The sequence below is a fragment of the Ruditapes philippinarum genome, unplaced genomic scaffold (assembly GCF_026571515.1).
Source record: "Ruditapes philippinarum isolate M1 unplaced genomic scaffold, ASM2657151v2 ctg3613_1_1_1_1, whole genome shotgun sequence".
Lineage (NCBI taxonomy): Eukaryota > Metazoa > Mollusca > Bivalvia > Venerida > Veneridae > Ruditapes > Ruditapes philippinarum.
The window spans coordinates 21,008-38,901 of record NW_026860435.1 but is presented as its reverse complement, the minus strand read 5'-3'; the positions used below and the strand labels follow the sequence as shown (position 1 = coordinate 38,901).

Genomic DNA, 17,894 nt, shown 5'->3' with positions numbered 1-17,894 from the left:
AGCAAGGAAGGAAAGCCTACAAGTCTGATATATTTATCTTAAAATATTTTAACAGAAACGTTTTGATAAAAAAGTTGATACGTCCACATTGACACAATCTTAAATTTACGGAAAAGGACACTTGTAGGAAGTGCAAGTCATATTTTGACATATCAATGGCCATGATGAGTCAAGACCGAACTTGAGGTTTAGGTAAAAAGCTCACAAAAATGTGAAATCAAAGGAAGGTGACAGAAAGTGATAAGAATGAAGTGTCTCAGAAGAAAAGAAAGAGGAAAATGTATTGTGTTATATGAAGTTGTTGAAATCAAATATTAGCTTGTTATAAATAACTGGAAGAGGTGAATAAGATTATGACCCCTTTCTATTAAATATTGACACCCCTTACAAAATAATGACCCCCAATTTAGTCAATTCGAAACGGGTGTAGGGTAGAGACTTAGTAGGATATGGGATATTTGTGTCATTTTAAGTCATTTTTAGACATTATGGCAATATAAAAACATGTAACACAAAGGTTCATATGCTTGTATATGTGCACATTTATCTATATAATTGAAATGTTAAAAAGGTAAAATTGGACATAACTTCCGAGAAAGTGGAGAAAATCAATTTTTTGTTTGCAAAACAATTAAAGCATCAGTAGTAATAGTCCCTATAAATCATTTTCAATAATGAATAAGAGTTCAGGTCACAAAATATGTTACACGAACGGACGCACTCACGAACGTGTTCCTATACCATATTCTTCTCCGATACCAATAGGTTGTATCTTAGGAGGCGTTATTCTATAAGGGGTTCACAATTCTCTGTGAGTGTCATTTTTCTATACTTATTGAAAGACTTTTTTTTAAAAAACTTAGCTAAAATTTTAAAAAAATCATACATGGACCTCAATGAAATCCTGCTTCAAAGTAAATGTGTGGATATTAGTTACTCTTTTGGCAGTACTTTTAGAGTAAGTTTGACAAGATGCGGTACCGAGATACTTGGCATGTACACACTCAGTGAAGTGTGTTCGTATGGTACAAACAGACATTTATGAGCTGGCTAACACTTGTCTTCATCGACAGCAGGGTAGAGCTTGTCACTAATGGAATTGAAAACAACAACAACAACAAATAAAATAAAACTCACTTCACCGATCTGAATATTATCAGACGTGAAAAAACCAAGACATTGACAGCAAAAGCAACATTTGGTAACGTTTATGTACTACAAAATTTGCAGAAGTTATTATCAAAGGGACGAATAAAATTTCTATGTTTCTCATAAGTTTATCAAATAAGACAACAAAGAATTGAGATTAACATGAATAACGATATAAAAGTGAGCAAATAGACCTTTTGAGATTATATTTTCTTTGTTTTATTGAAATTAAGATCAACTTATGGAATCTGCGAAAGCGAATGGCAAAGGTAACTCAGAATCAAACACAAATAACGAAGATGACTTGTTGGTACCTAATACAAATACAAATACTGGTTTTGTACATGTCAAGGTTGTTATTTGTGGATCTATAGGTGATCTGTAAGTACATCGCACACGTTATTTTGATCCCCGATTCGAGAGTGTTATATATGAAGAATGAGATATGCTTTACCTTTCTAAAATACCTGTACTTTCGGGTCAGTACTGTAAATTTAATTAAACACAAACGTAGCATAGATTATTTACTATAGTCTTGCAATGCACATGCATTACAACAATAATTAGGCCTTACTTGTTGTGTATCTTTCTGACATCTGAATGTAATCATATCAATTCAATTCACAATGAAAATCATGTAGATAAAATAACACGGTCATCTTTTTTCCCAGGTTTTATGACTTTGTTGGTGGCAATTATCAGGCAACTTTGGATGAAATAGAATGTTTTGTCACACTTATCTTCAATCAAGTAAGATATTTATGATATTTTGTAACATTTGAATAATATATTACGTACGTTATCATGTAAAATATATAATATGGGATGCAATAACAGTCCGAGTGGACAATTGATTATTAAATCAGTTTAGTAGCATGTTAATTAAGAGACGGTTGTACAATTATGGATATGAAATTGTGAAACGTTACACTAAATTGTGTTTGCTTAAGATATTTTAATTTCTTCTTCATGTCTCAGAATGTCATTTAAGGGCAAACAAATAAAGAAAAATCATAGTGCAACACTCCACTTTACGAAGTGAGGTAGACCTCTGTGTCCTTTTGTGCATTACCAAGTATTGTATGCACGTGTGGGCACCTGAAAAGAACTACAAAGCTTTCGTTTGTAATACTTATAGTTTTCCCCACTAATAATAATTCAAAGATTCTGTATGGATTCAAACCAACAAGTGTTGTGAAGGGCAAATGTTTAAAAGACATCGACAATTACCATTCGATATTCAAATATAAAGTATTTTTAACTACATAAATTGACTTTTGTTTCAAGTTTTGTCTTGCTTCAATTGAAAAATACAATTTTCTTATGTTAAAGTGTTAAACCCAAGAATTTCCCCCCTTTTTTCGGCGTTTGTATCCATCTTTATAAGTTGGCTGGTACACTATCTTCTGTAAAGAAATTAATGACTTCATAAAGAATCAAAGGCAAGATTTGATGTAAATGTCAACTATTGTATTTTGATAATGTGTAACTAGGTAAATATCATAAAATTGTTCTAAATCATTCCCAAAGGTGGCGATAAATATGAGAACACTAAGAGATTGGAAGAAACAATACACTTCTGTAGATGGTAAATCATACAAACTTGATCTTCAAATAGCTTTTGATATTGAAATGCCAGTGTTTCAGGTAGGTAAATCTATTTGCATTATTTACAAATTATTTTAATTCTGTGTTTACTGAATGACACGTGAAATTTAAATTATAAATCAACTTCTTTTTAAATCAGAGGAAAATTCATCAATGCTAAAAATGGAAAGCATTCAGTCCTTTTTTCTGTACAACCTTTTTATATTGTTCACGTCATTGTAAGTGTGTTATAAGCCCATTGGGCGATTCATCCTATTATTGTGGTATTATAAGGAACATGAAAGTCTATTTTAAACTAAACATGATGTACTTAAATATTGTCTCGTATAAAAAATAAAAAAACTCATTTGAATGATATAGATATGTCGTCAATATAAATCATGTAATGTAATTTAGGATGGTAGTTTTCAACTCATACCTCCAGTAGCTGACAACCTTGAAGGTGACTGGGTGACAAGTGAAGAGTATTATGACCAAAATTCTAATTTTCTCTACGAAACTGGATTAAATTTGGATTTCCTCTCCTACATGCGTGCTACATATGGTGCGACACGTGCTTTTCAACATTTAGCCTTCTTGACAGAGTAAGTGTTTGATACCTTTTTGAATGGGAAGTACATCTTATCTTTCTAGCATGCTGTAATGTCATGACTCAAACATGAGGCAAACACTAATATATTATTAATGTAATTTATTTACCTACTTAAACCTATGATTCTGATAGAATTATGAGCGAATTTCCAAGCAGCCGGTTGGCGTGGAAAGTATCAATGCAGTTCTATCTCTGTTTTATAAAAACAAATATCACTCACATGAAATCAATCAATCACTTGTAGACGTAATTGTACAGATTTTTTTTTGAAAAAAAATATTCATATTGCATGTATTGATTGGTCAGGTTCTAGAAAAAATGTCTTATTTCTAAAGATTTGAAACAAGCTAACTTTAACTAGCTGCGCTTAAGATTGAAATAATTAATTTATAATAATTAAATCCATGTGTTTAATGCACCATACAGCTATCACATTCCGGTGTTCAAATTTTGTCTTGAACCCGCTTTTATTCTTTAATCATCCGATAAACAGACATATGTTATTGAATATAAAAAGTTAAAGATATACTATGACCACCTTGAGTAAAATATTTTAATCATAGAAATTCATGTAAATCTATGAAATTCTTACTGAATTTATCTAATTGAACCAAAAGTGTTAGTAAACTATGTACGGGAAGCTGCGTTCCCTATTACAGATCAAGTAAAGTTGGTCTTTCATTTAAAAAACTGCCAGTTTTTTTTAATGACACTATATTTTCATATTGAGCCCACCTATAGTGTGTAGAATTTCCAACATATCAAATTTGTGTGAAGTCAAAACAGGTTTATTTTATATTTACAAAGAGACTATGTAGCAATTATCATTATTTTCTAACATCAAATTTGAGCATAGTACAGTTGAGTTCACACTAAACTTCCCACCCTTGTGCACTTCTAGTGCACTAGAGCTGAACTAGAAGTGCACACCGTGTGCACTTCTAGTGCACTAGACCATATGATCAAGCTGGCCAGGGAAGGTGACACATAAATGGTTTATTGGATAATTGCATATCAAGTGACAGGGGGCATCCATTGTTAAGCTGCTATAAGAAAAAAAACTTTGGGAATATATGGCCTATTCATGAATGTAAATAAGTAAATTTTAAAATCAGCAGTTTTAACATTTTAGGTGATATTATGTTAAAGCTTAAAATTAAAAAAAATTATTGTAATCATATTTTTACTAACCAGTATTTAACTGTAAGTGTAAAATAATACCCCTTAAAATCAAATTTATAGAATTAAAAAAGGTTAAATTTAAATATGCTCTGTAATGGATAATTAAATAAGTGTTTTTGAAGCTTTTTTTAATGGCCGTGTATTTCAATTTTTCTAGTGTACAAATGGGAAAATCAATGTGATAATTCTGGCCGAATAAATTTAGTTTGTAACAACATAAACTTTTTTTTCATAAGCTCAAAAAATCAAGGAAAGGTTTATATTTAAGCTCAAATATTTTTTCTATAATATTTAACTTAGAGACAATTCGTCATGTTCAATATGAAAGAGAATATTAATACATTGATTTTAAAACAACCAATATACTGTGATAATTCAGTATTCAACTGTGTAATGCTTGCATATGTAAATAATTAAAAAATTATCCATAAAATAAATAAATTTGATAACTTTATTCATGATTTCAATATTAAAAATTTAATGTATAAAGGGAATACTTTTAATAAAGAGGAAAAATCCCAAGTCATGCTGTGTATTGGTATTTTCTGAGAGGGACTTTTTTCATTATACTACTCTCCTGCTGACAAGGGAGCCTCGGGGGAAAATAACAAAGAACAGTCAATTTTGCAGATTTTAAGTATGCATTGAAATTCCCTGGTTTTCTCAAAATGCATGTTTAGACAGAAGCCTGGGTAAATGACCATAATTTTTGTATAATCAAATATACAAAAAAAATCATAATGGCATAAATGCATATTAGATATTATTGTCTCTAAAGCGGAATTTTCTATATTTATCCATTTAACCACTTTTCTTGCCATTCTGCATAATAATATATTTATAACTAATGAGGCAATTATTCATGTTCAAGATTGAAAGAGAATATCAAGTCATTGATTTTAAAACAATCCATACACTGTGATATTATGTTTTTTCAACCATGAAATGCTTGGATACTTTTAAAGATATAAATAACTAAAAATTTTCCATGAAATAAATGAAATTGATAACTTTATTCAAGATTTCTATATTAAAAATTTTATGTATGAAGGGAGAGGAAAGTCTCAAGTCATGCTGTGCATTGGTATTTTTCTGACAGCGACTGTTTTCATTACACTGGTCTCCTGCTGATAAGAGGGCCTTAGGGTAAATTAAAAAAATGCAGATGTACGCAATATTTATTTAAAATTTCCTGTTTTTTTTCCAAAATACATGTAAGACTATAATTTTTGTATAATCAAATGTAAAAAAATAATCATAATGGCATAAACGCATGTTAGATATTATTGTCATTTTTGTCTTTGAGGTGGAATTTTCTAATTTTATCATAAAAAATGGTTTAAAATCAATATCAGTGTTTACTATTCTAGAAAGACCTCATATCAATATGTATCCATATTTTCTTGCAATTCTGCATTACAATTTGCAGCTTTTTAGTTTCTGAACTGGGAAATGTTATTTTTTTTCTATTATAGATTTGACAAATTTTACTTATCAGTTTTAACACATTTAGAAGATAAGAGATCTATATTTTAAAGAAAATATTTAAATGCATGATGATAAAACTTTTGCAACTTCCTTTTCACTTCAATGCAAATCTGTTTTTGTTTTTTGTTTTGTTTTTTCAATAAAATATCATACATGAGCAGAAAACAGTAACAGAAGATAAAAATGTCAAAAGTCATGCTGTGTATTGGTGTTTTAATATAGTACCCTGCTGATAAGAGAGCCCCTCAGGGTAAAGAACAAAAGGCAGATGATAAATATAAGTAGGCAATGTAAATTCTGTATTCTCTGGATGTTGATGCAAATAAATTTAATTACAAGTACTACAAAAAGAAAACTGAAATATTTTTGCATTTTATAATAAACTCATAAAAGTAATAATATTGCATAATTATGTTACAATGCATGAAAAAAAGAAAAAAGATAGATGTTGTCTCAAAAAATGGAATTGAAAGATTTTCTAATCTTTTTGTCAATATCCATGTCAGTTAAAGTATAATAGTGTCCCACAGGTACATATCAATACTTAATCCACACATATCCATACTAAACATATCACCATTATATAAAAAAAATTATTTTCAGAATAATATATATCTTTTATATTAATATTAGGTAAATCTCAGTTTGAGAAGGTAAGAGAGATTATAAATGAGATAAAATTGACAAAATTTAGGCCAATTATAAACATATTAATTCTTTAATGTATTAAAGGCTACTAATGCTTAAAATCATTACCTTTAATTAAAACAACCATAAGTTAAGATTAAAAATAAGTAATTGATATAATTTGCCCCCCCCCCCCCAAAAAAATAATAATAAAAAAAATGACTGAATTTTGTTTAATTAGCATTTCAATGTTTCATATTTCATTACAAGATTATAATAAAATAGAATCATATTTAATATCAATTGATTTTTTATGCCCTTATCAACATTAAAGTTATAATTATTATTTATATTTACTTAATCTAACAATTAAGTTTTAAAATACAAAATCTGCAAAATTAATGACTTTGAAAACTTATTGTTCTAATATTTTACGCCATATTTTACAAAACTTCAAATTTCTCATGTGAAAAACTATTATACAGATATCTATATTGATCTATCTTTCTGTAAAAGTCAAATTGCTATTCATTGAAATAAAAAGGTAACTGCTTAATACAATTATTATAGGTCTGGTGCACTACAAAGTGCACTTATGAAGTGCACTAGTTGTGTACTACTAGTTCACTTTGAAGTGCACTAGTAGTGCACATCTAGTGCACTCCTAGTGCACTTTGTGTAACCTTTAGTGTGAACTCAACTGTATATCTTTAAATATTGATAGGTAAACTGATTCGACCTTTCGATACCATATATAGAAGAAATGAAACATTACTTTCAAGTGTACATTTATACATATTTGTTTTTGTTACCCTAGAAGGTTCTCTCCAGAACTTTAACTTACTCATCAGCAGGTGTTAGGTGATATGTAGCAACTGTTGAAACACGACAATTTAATTTCCATTTGGATGATTTTGAGCTCGACTATACGAAGTATATGGAGAGCTGTCCTACTCGCCCCGGCGTCGGAGTCGGCGTCCGCGTCCAGATTTCAGATTAAAGTGTTGGTGCAGTAAAATATTTTTCATTATAACTTTTTTATTTCTTAAGGTATCAACTTCAAACTTAAAAAAAATGTTCTTATCATCAACCACATCTTATGTGACAAGGTTCATACTTCTAGCACCAATATTTTTAGATTTATCTCCCCTTCAACTTAGAAATTTACTTAAAAATATTTTTTTTTACCGTCAATTATTTACTTCTTAAGGGATCAACTTCATACGGCGATTATATGTTCCTTGTCATGAAACCACATCTTATGTGACATAGTTGATAACTTTAGCACCAATATTTTCAGATTTATCTCCCCTTGAACTTAGAATTTTCCTTAAAAAATATTTATTTTTACTGTTACTTCTTTATTTCTAAAGGGTTAAGCTTCACACTTCAAATATATGTTCTTTGACATCAACCTCATCTTAGGTGATAAGGTTCATAAGTCTAGCACCAATATTTTAAGATTTAACTCCCCTTGAACTAAGAATTTTCCTAAAAATAAATATCATTTTTTACTGTTACTTCTTTATTTCTTATGGGGATAACTTGATAATTCAAATATATGTTCCTTATCATTAACTACATCGTATGTGACAATGTTTATATCTATAGCACCAATATTGCAAGAATTATCTTGATTCTATTAGTTTTTTGTTTTTGAAAAATGTTATTTTTACTATAACTTCTTTAGTTTTAAAGGTATCTACCTCAAACTTCAAATACATATTTCTTATCATAAATAATTTGCATACTTAATACATAACCGTGCCATATGAAAAGTGGCACTGAAATGTGATAAATGCAGAATTTTACCAGAAGTGTTAAAATATTTTCAGTTACGATATAGTATTTATATACTACTTCCTTGATTCCAATGGAAATGTTGTAAACGAACAGATATTTAGCAGTGTCATAGGTAAGATGCTTTACTAGTCCACCATTTTCACTTAAACTCTCTGTTTTCTCAACACACAATTTAATTGAAAAAAACATAACACCGATTCATAGATAGATGAATATTTACAATGTATTTATGTTCTAACACTTAATCATTGTATAATAATTTGAAACCATTGCAATCTATTAGTTTGTAAAAATAAGAACGTAAACGATCGGTACTTAACCAGAAGACCAAGCCAAAGGTGCGAAAAATTAACACTGCTATGCGCAATCATTTTACAATGAAAGGCCATATGCATCTTTATCCTGATCTTATGAGGTGTATTGAAAGGATTCTCGCATTTGGTAAAATACGACAAACTGTTTTCTTGTACTTATTTCATGTATTTTGGAATGTTCTTCTGCACATGGTAAGTAATCATTTTTTTCTTTACAAATGTTGTGTCGGTTCAAATATGTAAGTTCCTTCGTTAAAGGTTTTGTACCGTCTCTTGCAACTATGTGTGATGATTTCTCCGCACTACCATATGACTTGCGATATTCAATTAGTGAGATGTTCTCTCCATCTGTATCAAGGATTTTAACTCACGAAATGGGACACAGGTAAGCGACGAGCTTTATAGGTAACTTATCAATCACTGATTACGTAACTAATGACGTAGATAATGTAACTTACAAATTAGGTTGCAAGTTTCACTGCAAAGATGGTCATACGTTATTGTTGAACAAATACGAACTTTAACGCATTAGGCCATACTTTATTCATGATTTAGGCCATACTTAATTCCCGAATTACGTCAATCTCAAATCGCAAATTAGTAACGAATTCTCTATTCACGAATTAGGTTGATTCAAATTAATATCAAATTAATACCATATGTTATTTTTAAACTGTATTATGGCTTACATTTTAAAGAAACGTACTGACTTCTAAAATTAATATTTATTTGATTGAATTGACATTTATTTGACTGAATTTCGCCGAAGTAATTTTTATATTATTGTGTTTAAGATTCTAATGCAAATCGTCTTTTGTCGTTTCTAGTTTGGGTGCTCCCCACGATACTGATATTGATACCACTGGAGAATGTTCTCAATTCTTCGTCATGTATCCTTCTTTGTTTCCGCCCCTCGACAACTTTCCATATCAGAACTTTGGAACATTCTCTGAGTGTTCGGCAGACTACATTTCATCTTACTTGTCCCAGTGAGTACAACATGTCATCTATATTCTGCACAATTGCATTTTTTGTGTGTAAAAAGTAAAGTAAATTACATAAATAGTCATGGTTGGTGCAATAAAAGCCGTCTTTTATGACATGCAGTATATTTATAAAAGTACATTATTATTGTAAATATTTACATATCTTACTTTACAATGTACCTGAAATCCAGTAAGAAAGCATGACACTTTGGTTGAATACAAATACTTTATTTATAGATTCAATAGTGAAGACCTTGCAACGTGCCTGTACACTAACAGACCTACTAGAAAAGAATTTTTAAATCAGTTCTGTCAAGGTTTACCCGGAACAAAATATGGACCAGACGACCAGTGTAAAATCTTCTTTGGCATGAACAGTTCCGTCTGCTCGTCTGTAAGTTTATCCTTATATCATTTCATTAATATCTTTTCTACCTTGTTTAAGTTGATATTTAAAGATAGTCGCTATTTTATATGTAATTCATATTAGACGTCCGTCAGACAGGTACATTTGAACCTCTCCCTTGAGGAAAGTATTCAGGTTGGCTCACTGAAAGCGTCGACAGATATCTTCTTATACCCATAAATCTTGCTGGTCGCCTTATGATCTATCTGTAAAGCGTGCTGAAATGACCATTCCATTCTTATATTCTGCAGAAGTGAAAGAAATTTTAATCAAAGATGTGTTAAATATTTGATAATAGAATTAACAACATCAACAATAATAACAACAATTGTAGTTGTGGTAGTCGTAGTAGTAGCAGTAGTAGTGGTTGTGGTGGTAGTGGCAGCAGCAGTAGCAGTATCAGTAGCAGCAGCCAATATCAACAATAACAACAACAATAGTAGTTCTAGTAGCAGTATTAGTGGTAGTTGTAGAGGTAGTGGCAGCAGCAGCAGCCAACATCAACAATAACAACAAAAATAGAAGCTGGAGTAGTAGTAGTAGTTGTTGTTGTAGTAGTGGTAGTGGTGGTGGTGGTGGTGATGGTAGATGTAGTGCTAGTAGCTGTAGTAGTAGTAGTAGTTATTGTAGTGGTAGTAGTAGTAGTAGTGGTAGTGGTGGTGGTAGTGATGCAGTAGATGTAGTGCTAGTAGCAGTAGAAGTAGTAGCAGTTATTGTAGTAGTAGTAGTAGTAGTGGTAGTGGTAGTGGTGGTGGTGGTGGTGGTGGTGGTGGTAGATGTAGTGCTAGTAGCAGTAGAAGTAGTAGCAGTTATAGTAGTGACAGCAGCAGCAGCAGCAGCAGCAGCAGCAGCAGCAACAGCCAACAATAACAATAACAATAACAACAACAATAGTAATTTGAGTAGTAGTAGTGGTAGGGTAGTACTAGTAGCAGCAGCAGCAGCAAAAGTGATTATGATAATATCTTTATCGGAAGATGCTTCAATTAAAACACATTTCACTATATTATACATATATTTACAGATGTAGTGCTAGTAGCAGTAGAAGTAGTAGCAGTTATAGTAGTGGTAGTGACAGCAGCAGCAGCAGCAACAGCCAACAATAACAATAACAACAACAATAGTAATTTGAGTAGTAGTAGTGGTAGGGGAGTAATAGTAGTAGCAGCAGCAGCAGCAGCAGCAGTGACTATGATAATTTTTTTTATCGGATGATGCTTCCATTAAAACACATTTCACTATATTATACATATATTTACAGGGAAATGATAAGTTACTGGAGGGATATGTTGATTACAATCGATGTAGACTCGAGTTAAAGGATGGGTCTTATGTTAGACTATTTCAATGTTCCAATGAAGGAGATTGTGAAAATTCGTACGGGGTACAGGATGTTTTTGATGGTACCAGATGTTTAGATGAAGATGGAACTATGGGAGATAAGGTAAATTATACTGCTTTAAAATTTCTTTGAGAAACTTTCAGTGCTCATAGTTAAATCTTTATAAGTCTTTGTACCAAGTGACTGTAAATGATTCCTTTATTGAACTTAGCGGAATCCACAATTATAATAAATGTTTGTATCGTCAAATTTAATTGGGAAATCAAGATGTTTATACGTATTATCTATATGTTCGGCTTGCAGTGCATTTATGAAGGTTTTCTTTTCATTTTTACAAGAATAAGGTAATTGTAAAACATTTCACAGGTTTTACAGATTGTGAAACAGTTGTTTGCTTTATTGTTAATTTATAAATGTAGTATAAATATAAATATATTTTTTGGATGGTCATTCCTAGATACTATGTTAATCTTGCTGACTTTTCTTTCATTTAAAATTGATAACTATGTTTTGTTTTATCCACGTTCTTTCTTTGTAATGTGTCTCTTAAATGACCATTGTACAAAAACCAAATAAAATAAAATAAAGAAATGAAAATTCTAAAATACAAAGGCGAATACGGTGAATAGAATGCTAGACTAATTACGCGAAACAAATGGCGCTTTCAAACATATTTATAAGTTTATATTGTATTTCTTACACCTGAAATGAAACATTTATTTTATAACGCTACATAACCCCTACTTCTGATTATGGATGTCTTATTTGGTCCCAATGTAACAAATCAGATCTAAATAGAATAACAAAATTGCAAAAAAAAAGAAGAACCGCCAGAATTATTTCAAATTATTTTTAAAAAAAACCGTAAAAACAAATTCTCTCAAATGTTTCAAAATATGAAATGGTTATCTTTTCCATCGAGATATTAATTTTTCTGGAATTATCGTATTTAAAGCGATGAATGAATTAACGCCAGCATATATTTCTTATCTAATTCCGCTATCTCAATCAACACATAAAAAAGAGACATTATGCATAAACGACCTAAAACAAATTATTTGAAACGTACTTTTTTATATTCTAGTATGGAGTTATGGAACACTATTCCTTTAAAAATAAGAAATCTTTCAAGTCTTTAAGCACATTTTAAACATTTATTATTATCTAAAGATGAATAATAGAAAATTTACCTATACTATCATATAATATTATGTTTGTCTTCTTTGTTGATTAAGATTTACTGAATGTTGTAATCCTTGTAATATTGCTTACAATTATGTCCATTATTATGTTTATGTTTAACTTTATTGAAGGCCTTTATTATTATTATTATTATCATTATTATTTTTATTATTATTATAAACACATATCAAAATACTGTGGCTTAAAAAGTGACCTGCAGAAATCTTTAAATTACTTCATATTGACGGTAGAGCTTTAAAAAAGCAATTTCAGCAAACATAATCTGATAAATCTGAATAAAGTATAAGACAATGTTAATAAATATATGTAAATATAACAAAGATGTTTGTTTACATTGTCAACTGCCCGTTTCTTATCAAGAGCGACAACCAAGATTTAGTGGCAAAGTCTAAACGCTGTTTGTCATTGCGATCCGGCATAGGCATTTAAGCCATAATGAACATCTTTGGGCTATAATTGTATCACAAGTTTGCTTCTTTAAAAGGAAGCATGCGAGAGGTCTTTTTGCAGCTGTTGAAGATTTGTTTATTTCGAAAATATTTGAAGATATTTTTGTGTAAAGGCACCAGAGATTTTCCAAAACGTACATAAAGTATGTCAAGCAAACACTTATAAGTTCCAGATTTACATAAAAAATGTATATATCATTTTATTGGAAAAACAATATTAACAGCTGCATGCCTCCAACCACGAAATTTCAAGAAAACGAAACTTGAGAAAAATGTGTGCCATTTGCGCCATTTACGCAAAAAAATCTCCGTTGCGTAATTTAGCCATACCGGTTCAAAAGTTTAAGGAGCAGTAAATTTTTGGTACAGTGTTCACTCGGACATATAATACTGCATGATGATATTGCAGCTATAGTGTTCACTGTTACTTTTTTTTTTGAACATTGAATAGTAAAACGCTATTCAGAAAACAATTATGTTTAAAGGATTAAAAACGGAATAAACCATGAGTGCTCGTAGTGTTAAGTAACGTAAATGATATTGTTTTATTTTCCTTGTACCGATTTACTTATTTTTTGTTTATGTCAAGTCGTATTTTGAAGCGGAGCATGCGTATAACAATTTTTGTAGACTGATTCTAGTGATTTTAAGCTTAAAATGCGATGAATTAGCTTCAATTTGATACGCAAAAAATGGATGCCGCCAGCAATCATTCTCAACATTGTGGAAAGATCTGATGTACATTATGCACATCTTCGGGCCATTATCGCATAATGGCGAACAGCAACCAAGTATTAACCTCTAATTATTCACGTTACATTGTGTTTTTCGCGTAATTACGCCTTACGGTTTGTGTAATAACGCCTTTCCAATAGTTTATGTTATATCATTTGGTACTGATAGACATTCGTACCATCCAGTTTTGAGGAGTTCATGTCACAATAAATACATGTCTATGGTAATTGTATGTTCCATTTAAAGACCACCAACTGTTTAGTAATGCATGAATAAAACATTTGAATTTCTTATTTCAGTATTGTTATCACGGAGAATGCCAAGAGAAATACAAGATTTGCAATCCTGAAGATTATCCTGGGAACTAAATTGACAATGCGAATTAGGACAATCTTGATACAATCACGACTCAAAAATTATTTTTCTTCATATAAGATTCAATATTTTCTTACCAGTTTAAAGTTCTCTTCCTCTGTGAATTTTAACATCTTTTCTATATTTTATGATTACTTTGCTGATAACAAATCGTTACTTTCAAATGTCAACATAATATTTGTTTTTCGATCAAAATAAAATAGCATTCAACAGAAGTTTTGTTTTATTTCTGGACTCACCTTGAACATGTATTAATCTACTACTGCTTCAAACAAAAGCTGTCAGAGGAGACAGCACGCTCGACTAGTAAAATACTAGAAGACTACGCTATGAAAAACAATCATTTGTGATATAAATACATTTCTGTATCAGTATAGAGAAAGCACTCAAGTGTTCAATATTTTTGTAACACTTAATAAGGTCACCATGACAATAAAAGTTCAAAAGACTATGCTCTTATGAAAAAAAAACAAAAAACAAAACAACAAAACAATTTGAAATCTAAAGTAAATCCATTCAGTAACAAAAATAATAAGAGGAAAAAGTACAAGTTTTAAAAGTAAAATTATAGATTCAATTTGAATTTCAACTATCTATATTCTCTGTAGATATTTGTTTGCAACATGCAACCGACATTATTGTCTCCTCTGCTGCTTGGGTTTTAACAACCTCAGATAATAGTGATGCGAAGAAACAAAAAGTATGTTGAACTAAATGTATATTATTGAGACACGTAATTTAGAGAAGAAAATGATTGCAATATGTAAATATAAGAAAATATCAGTGTAATGATTCATGTATCAATAAGGGAGAAAAAAACGTGTTGAGTAACTGTTAGTTCACCCCAAAAAAAACACGTATTGAAATAAACTTACATAGCAATATTGTCAAGAGAAACTGTTAACATTATTAAATAAACAAGTATTAAAGATCCTGTAACTAAATTTTCTATGGTTTTATATCATAAATATAATGTTCAAATTAAGATTTATCAATGTTTTAAGTTACAAAAAGCATTATTTGTAAAGATATTACCGAATTTACATTTCAAGTGAATAAAGGGAGGTTATTAGAAATTCATTTTTATATAAAGTCTAAGTCAATTTTTTCAATAAGAAATATATGCATATATTTTACTGATTACATATAATATGTACAAATATTTACAGTTCATATTTTACATATTCTTCTATGTTTGAAGTAAAGATTAAGCAAACTCCTAAAGTGACTAGGAATATATATATATGTTTAATTTGCAATTTTACTTTAGAAGGTACTGACAAAATCAAATAAACAAAGTTTGTTTCGAGTCTTCAACAATCTTTTTTATCTCATATTTCCTACTAAATAAAAAACTATAGGCAAAAGAAAAAATCTTGACAAAATAATGAAGACACTGTTAAAATTAAAATATGTCTAGATACATTATTAAAGCAGCAACTCTCAAGAAGGTAGTCTAAAATTTTTTTTTTAATACCCGTTTTTAACCTCAATCAAAAGCGAACCAAAAGGGGAAAAAAAAATAAACTGATATTTTTTGAATAATTTGTCGCTTTTTTTTTTTAAAAATTATTTTAACTAATCATTTTTTTAAAATTTGAAAAAAAAGTATATCGTTTCCCAAATTTTTAATATGAGGTTAAGGAATTACAGGTGTCCCAAGTATTCTGAAATTTTATTCACGGGATCCCCATCGTTGGCCATCTGTACCGTATGCCGGAATTTTTACAAATCACAGATGTCACATGTGTTTTTTATTGGCTGCTGTATAAGTCACGCTGTCGATACATAAAGAAAACACGTTTTGGTGATTTTGTCAACTGTTTTTAATGAATTTAGAAGTCAATGATGAAAACTGGTTTGAGTTTGAGAAACAAAATTGCAGTTGAATTTTTTGGTCTTGAGTAAATCATTTAACAAAAAAATTGATGGAATTAAATGTAATAAAATTGTGAAAAATATAATGACATAGTAAAAAAAAATATGTAAAGCATGTAGGCATTTCAAATTAAATGAATACAAAACCTAGCATTCATAGAACACATATTGGTACTTGTTAAAGTAAATACATACACAGAAGAAAAATATCTTTTTATTTTTATGGATATGCATTGACAACTACAAATGTACAAATTGTTTCTCTATCGAGCTTAAATAGGTTAATATAAGGTTCAAGATAAACATTAACCTGAGTATGTTACAAGATTCATACAGGGCCAAATGAGCCGCGCCATGACAAAACCAGCATAATGGGTTTGCGACCAGCATGGATCCAGACCAGCCTGCGCATCCGCGTAGTCTGATCAGGGTCCCTGCTGTTCGCTTACAAACCCTATAACAAGAAGAGAAACTGATAGCGAACAGCATGGATCCTAATCAGACTGCGCTGGTCGCAAACCTATTATGTTGGTTTTGTCGTGGCGCGGCTCAAATCATAAATCCTTGTCTCGTACATATATCTTCAGCAAAACAATCTTCATCATTCCTACTAAAATCTGGGTCCTCATCAATAACTAAATCATGAAGATGTGCACGAAACATCATGAAATTTGTGAAAAGCAACATGATAACAATAATAATAATAATAATAATTATAATAATAATAATAATAATAATAATAATAATAATAATAATAAAAATCAGAAATAAATTGCAAAATAATGTCACAGGGATTATCACTGTGTCATGATAACTAAAATTTTCATAGGAACAATTGTTGAAATGAATTGACCCATATAATACAATTTATGACCATTTCAGAATAAAAGTTAAGCATATAAATATATGTTATAAAACCTTCCGGCGTTGAATAAAACTGGTTGCTTAAATCGGTATAGTTTATCTTCCTTTAAATGGACAAATGGTTTGATTAAAATATTTCCGAATGCATAAAAAATGTTCTTATGTGCAATACTATAATGAATGACATTCTCTTTATATGTCTAAATATAACAGTTAAAAAATGTTAACATAAGTTATAAAATTTTGTAAAATAGGGAGGAATGTAAAACAAACGGCATGTTATTAAATGTAACATTTTCTTCATTTATGAAAAAATAATCCCCCCCACCCCCCAAAAAAAAACAACAAACAACAACAACTTAATGATACTTAAAAATGTCCTTTAATGTACTAACTGGTGTCCTCCATGAAACATTTTATTAAATGTTCACTGGCAACAACGTGTAAATTCTCACAGTCAATTAAAATGAGTTTACCAGTAAATGCATCATTTCAGGTTTTCTTTTACAGAAAAAAGGAACTTGGTATTGTTTGGCAATAGTGAAAGAGTCTGATTATTTTTTGGAATTATTTTCCAGTAGTTTCCCTTTATATGTCGTCTAAGTATAAGAGGTGAAAAAAATTAACACAAGTTAAAAAAACTTTGTAAACTAGGGATGAACGTAAAACAACACGCCATGTTGTCAAATGCAACAGTTACATTACATGTATTTTCATTTATGTAACCCTCCCCCCGAAAAAGCAAAAAGCAACCTCCCCAAAACAATTTGCAATTAGTTTGTGTAAATTGTTACGATATATACACCTCTTTATTCACTCATTAATTGATTTTAATTTATACATTATGACCTAAATGGACCAGAATAGCCAATTCTTAGTACGTAGTCGCAAGT

The 17,894-nt window shown here is 30.2% G+C and overlaps 2 protein-coding genes across 2 annotated transcripts; both read left to right on the top strand.

Moving 5' to 3' along the window:
• The first annotated feature begins 1,148 nt into the window (after positions 1 to 1,148).
• LOC132760065 (uncharacterized) lies at positions 1,149 to 9,564 on the top strand. Its single transcript, XM_060751956.1, has 7 exons — positions 1,149 to 1,530; positions 1,821 to 1,899; positions 2,680 to 2,796; positions 3,154 to 3,341; positions 8,482 to 8,561; positions 9,022 to 9,148; positions 9,558 to 9,564. The coding sequence occupies exons 1-7, from the start codon at positions 1,391 to 1,393 to the stop codon at positions 9,562 to 9,564; spliced, it is 738 nt and encodes a 245-aa protein (XP_060607939.1). The 5' UTR covers positions 1,149 to 1,390.
• Positions 9,565 to 9,594: 30 nt separating this feature from the next.
• LOC132760072 (A disintegrin and metalloproteinase with thrombospondin motifs 17-like) lies at positions 9,595 to 14,474 on the top strand. The gene is made up of 4 exons (XM_060751963.1): positions 9,595 to 9,752; positions 9,987 to 10,143; positions 11,417 to 11,599; positions 14,184 to 14,474. The coding sequence occupies exons 1-4, from the start codon at positions 9,652 to 9,654 to the stop codon at positions 14,250 to 14,252; spliced, it is 510 nt and encodes a 169-aa protein (XP_060607946.1). The 5' UTR covers positions 9,595 to 9,651; the 3' UTR covers positions 14,253 to 14,474.
• The last annotated feature ends 3,420 nt before the right edge of the window (positions 14,475 to 17,894 follow it).

What these genes read in the sequence shown, in the direction of transcription:
- LOC132760065 (XM_060751956.1), top strand. Translation starts at nt 1,391, where the DNA reads ATGGAATCTGCGAAAGCGAATGGCAAAGGTAACTCAGAATCAAACACA. An exon ending in TCACACTTATCTTCAATCAA is followed by an intron (nt 1,900 to 2,679) that starts GTAAGATATTTA and finishes TCATTCCCAAAG; the next exon opens with GTGGCGATAAATATGAGAAC. An exon ending in TTGAAATGCCAGTGTTTCAG is followed by an intron (nt 2,797 to 3,153) that starts GTAGGTAAATCT and finishes AATGTAATTTAG; the next exon opens with GATGGTAGTTTTCAACTCAT.
- LOC132760072 (XM_060751963.1), top strand. Translation starts at nt 9,652, where the DNA reads ATGTATCCTTCTTTGTTTCCGCCCCTCGACAACTTTCCATATCAGAAC. An exon ending in ATTTCATCTTACTTGTCCCA is followed by an intron (nt 9,753 to 9,986) that starts GTGAGTACAACA and finishes CTTTATTTATAG; the next exon opens with ATTCAATAGTGAAGACCTTG. An exon ending in ATGGAACTATGGGAGATAAG is followed by an intron (nt 11,600 to 14,183) that starts GTAAATTATACT and finishes TTCTTATTTCAG; the next exon opens with TATTGTTATCACGGAGAATG.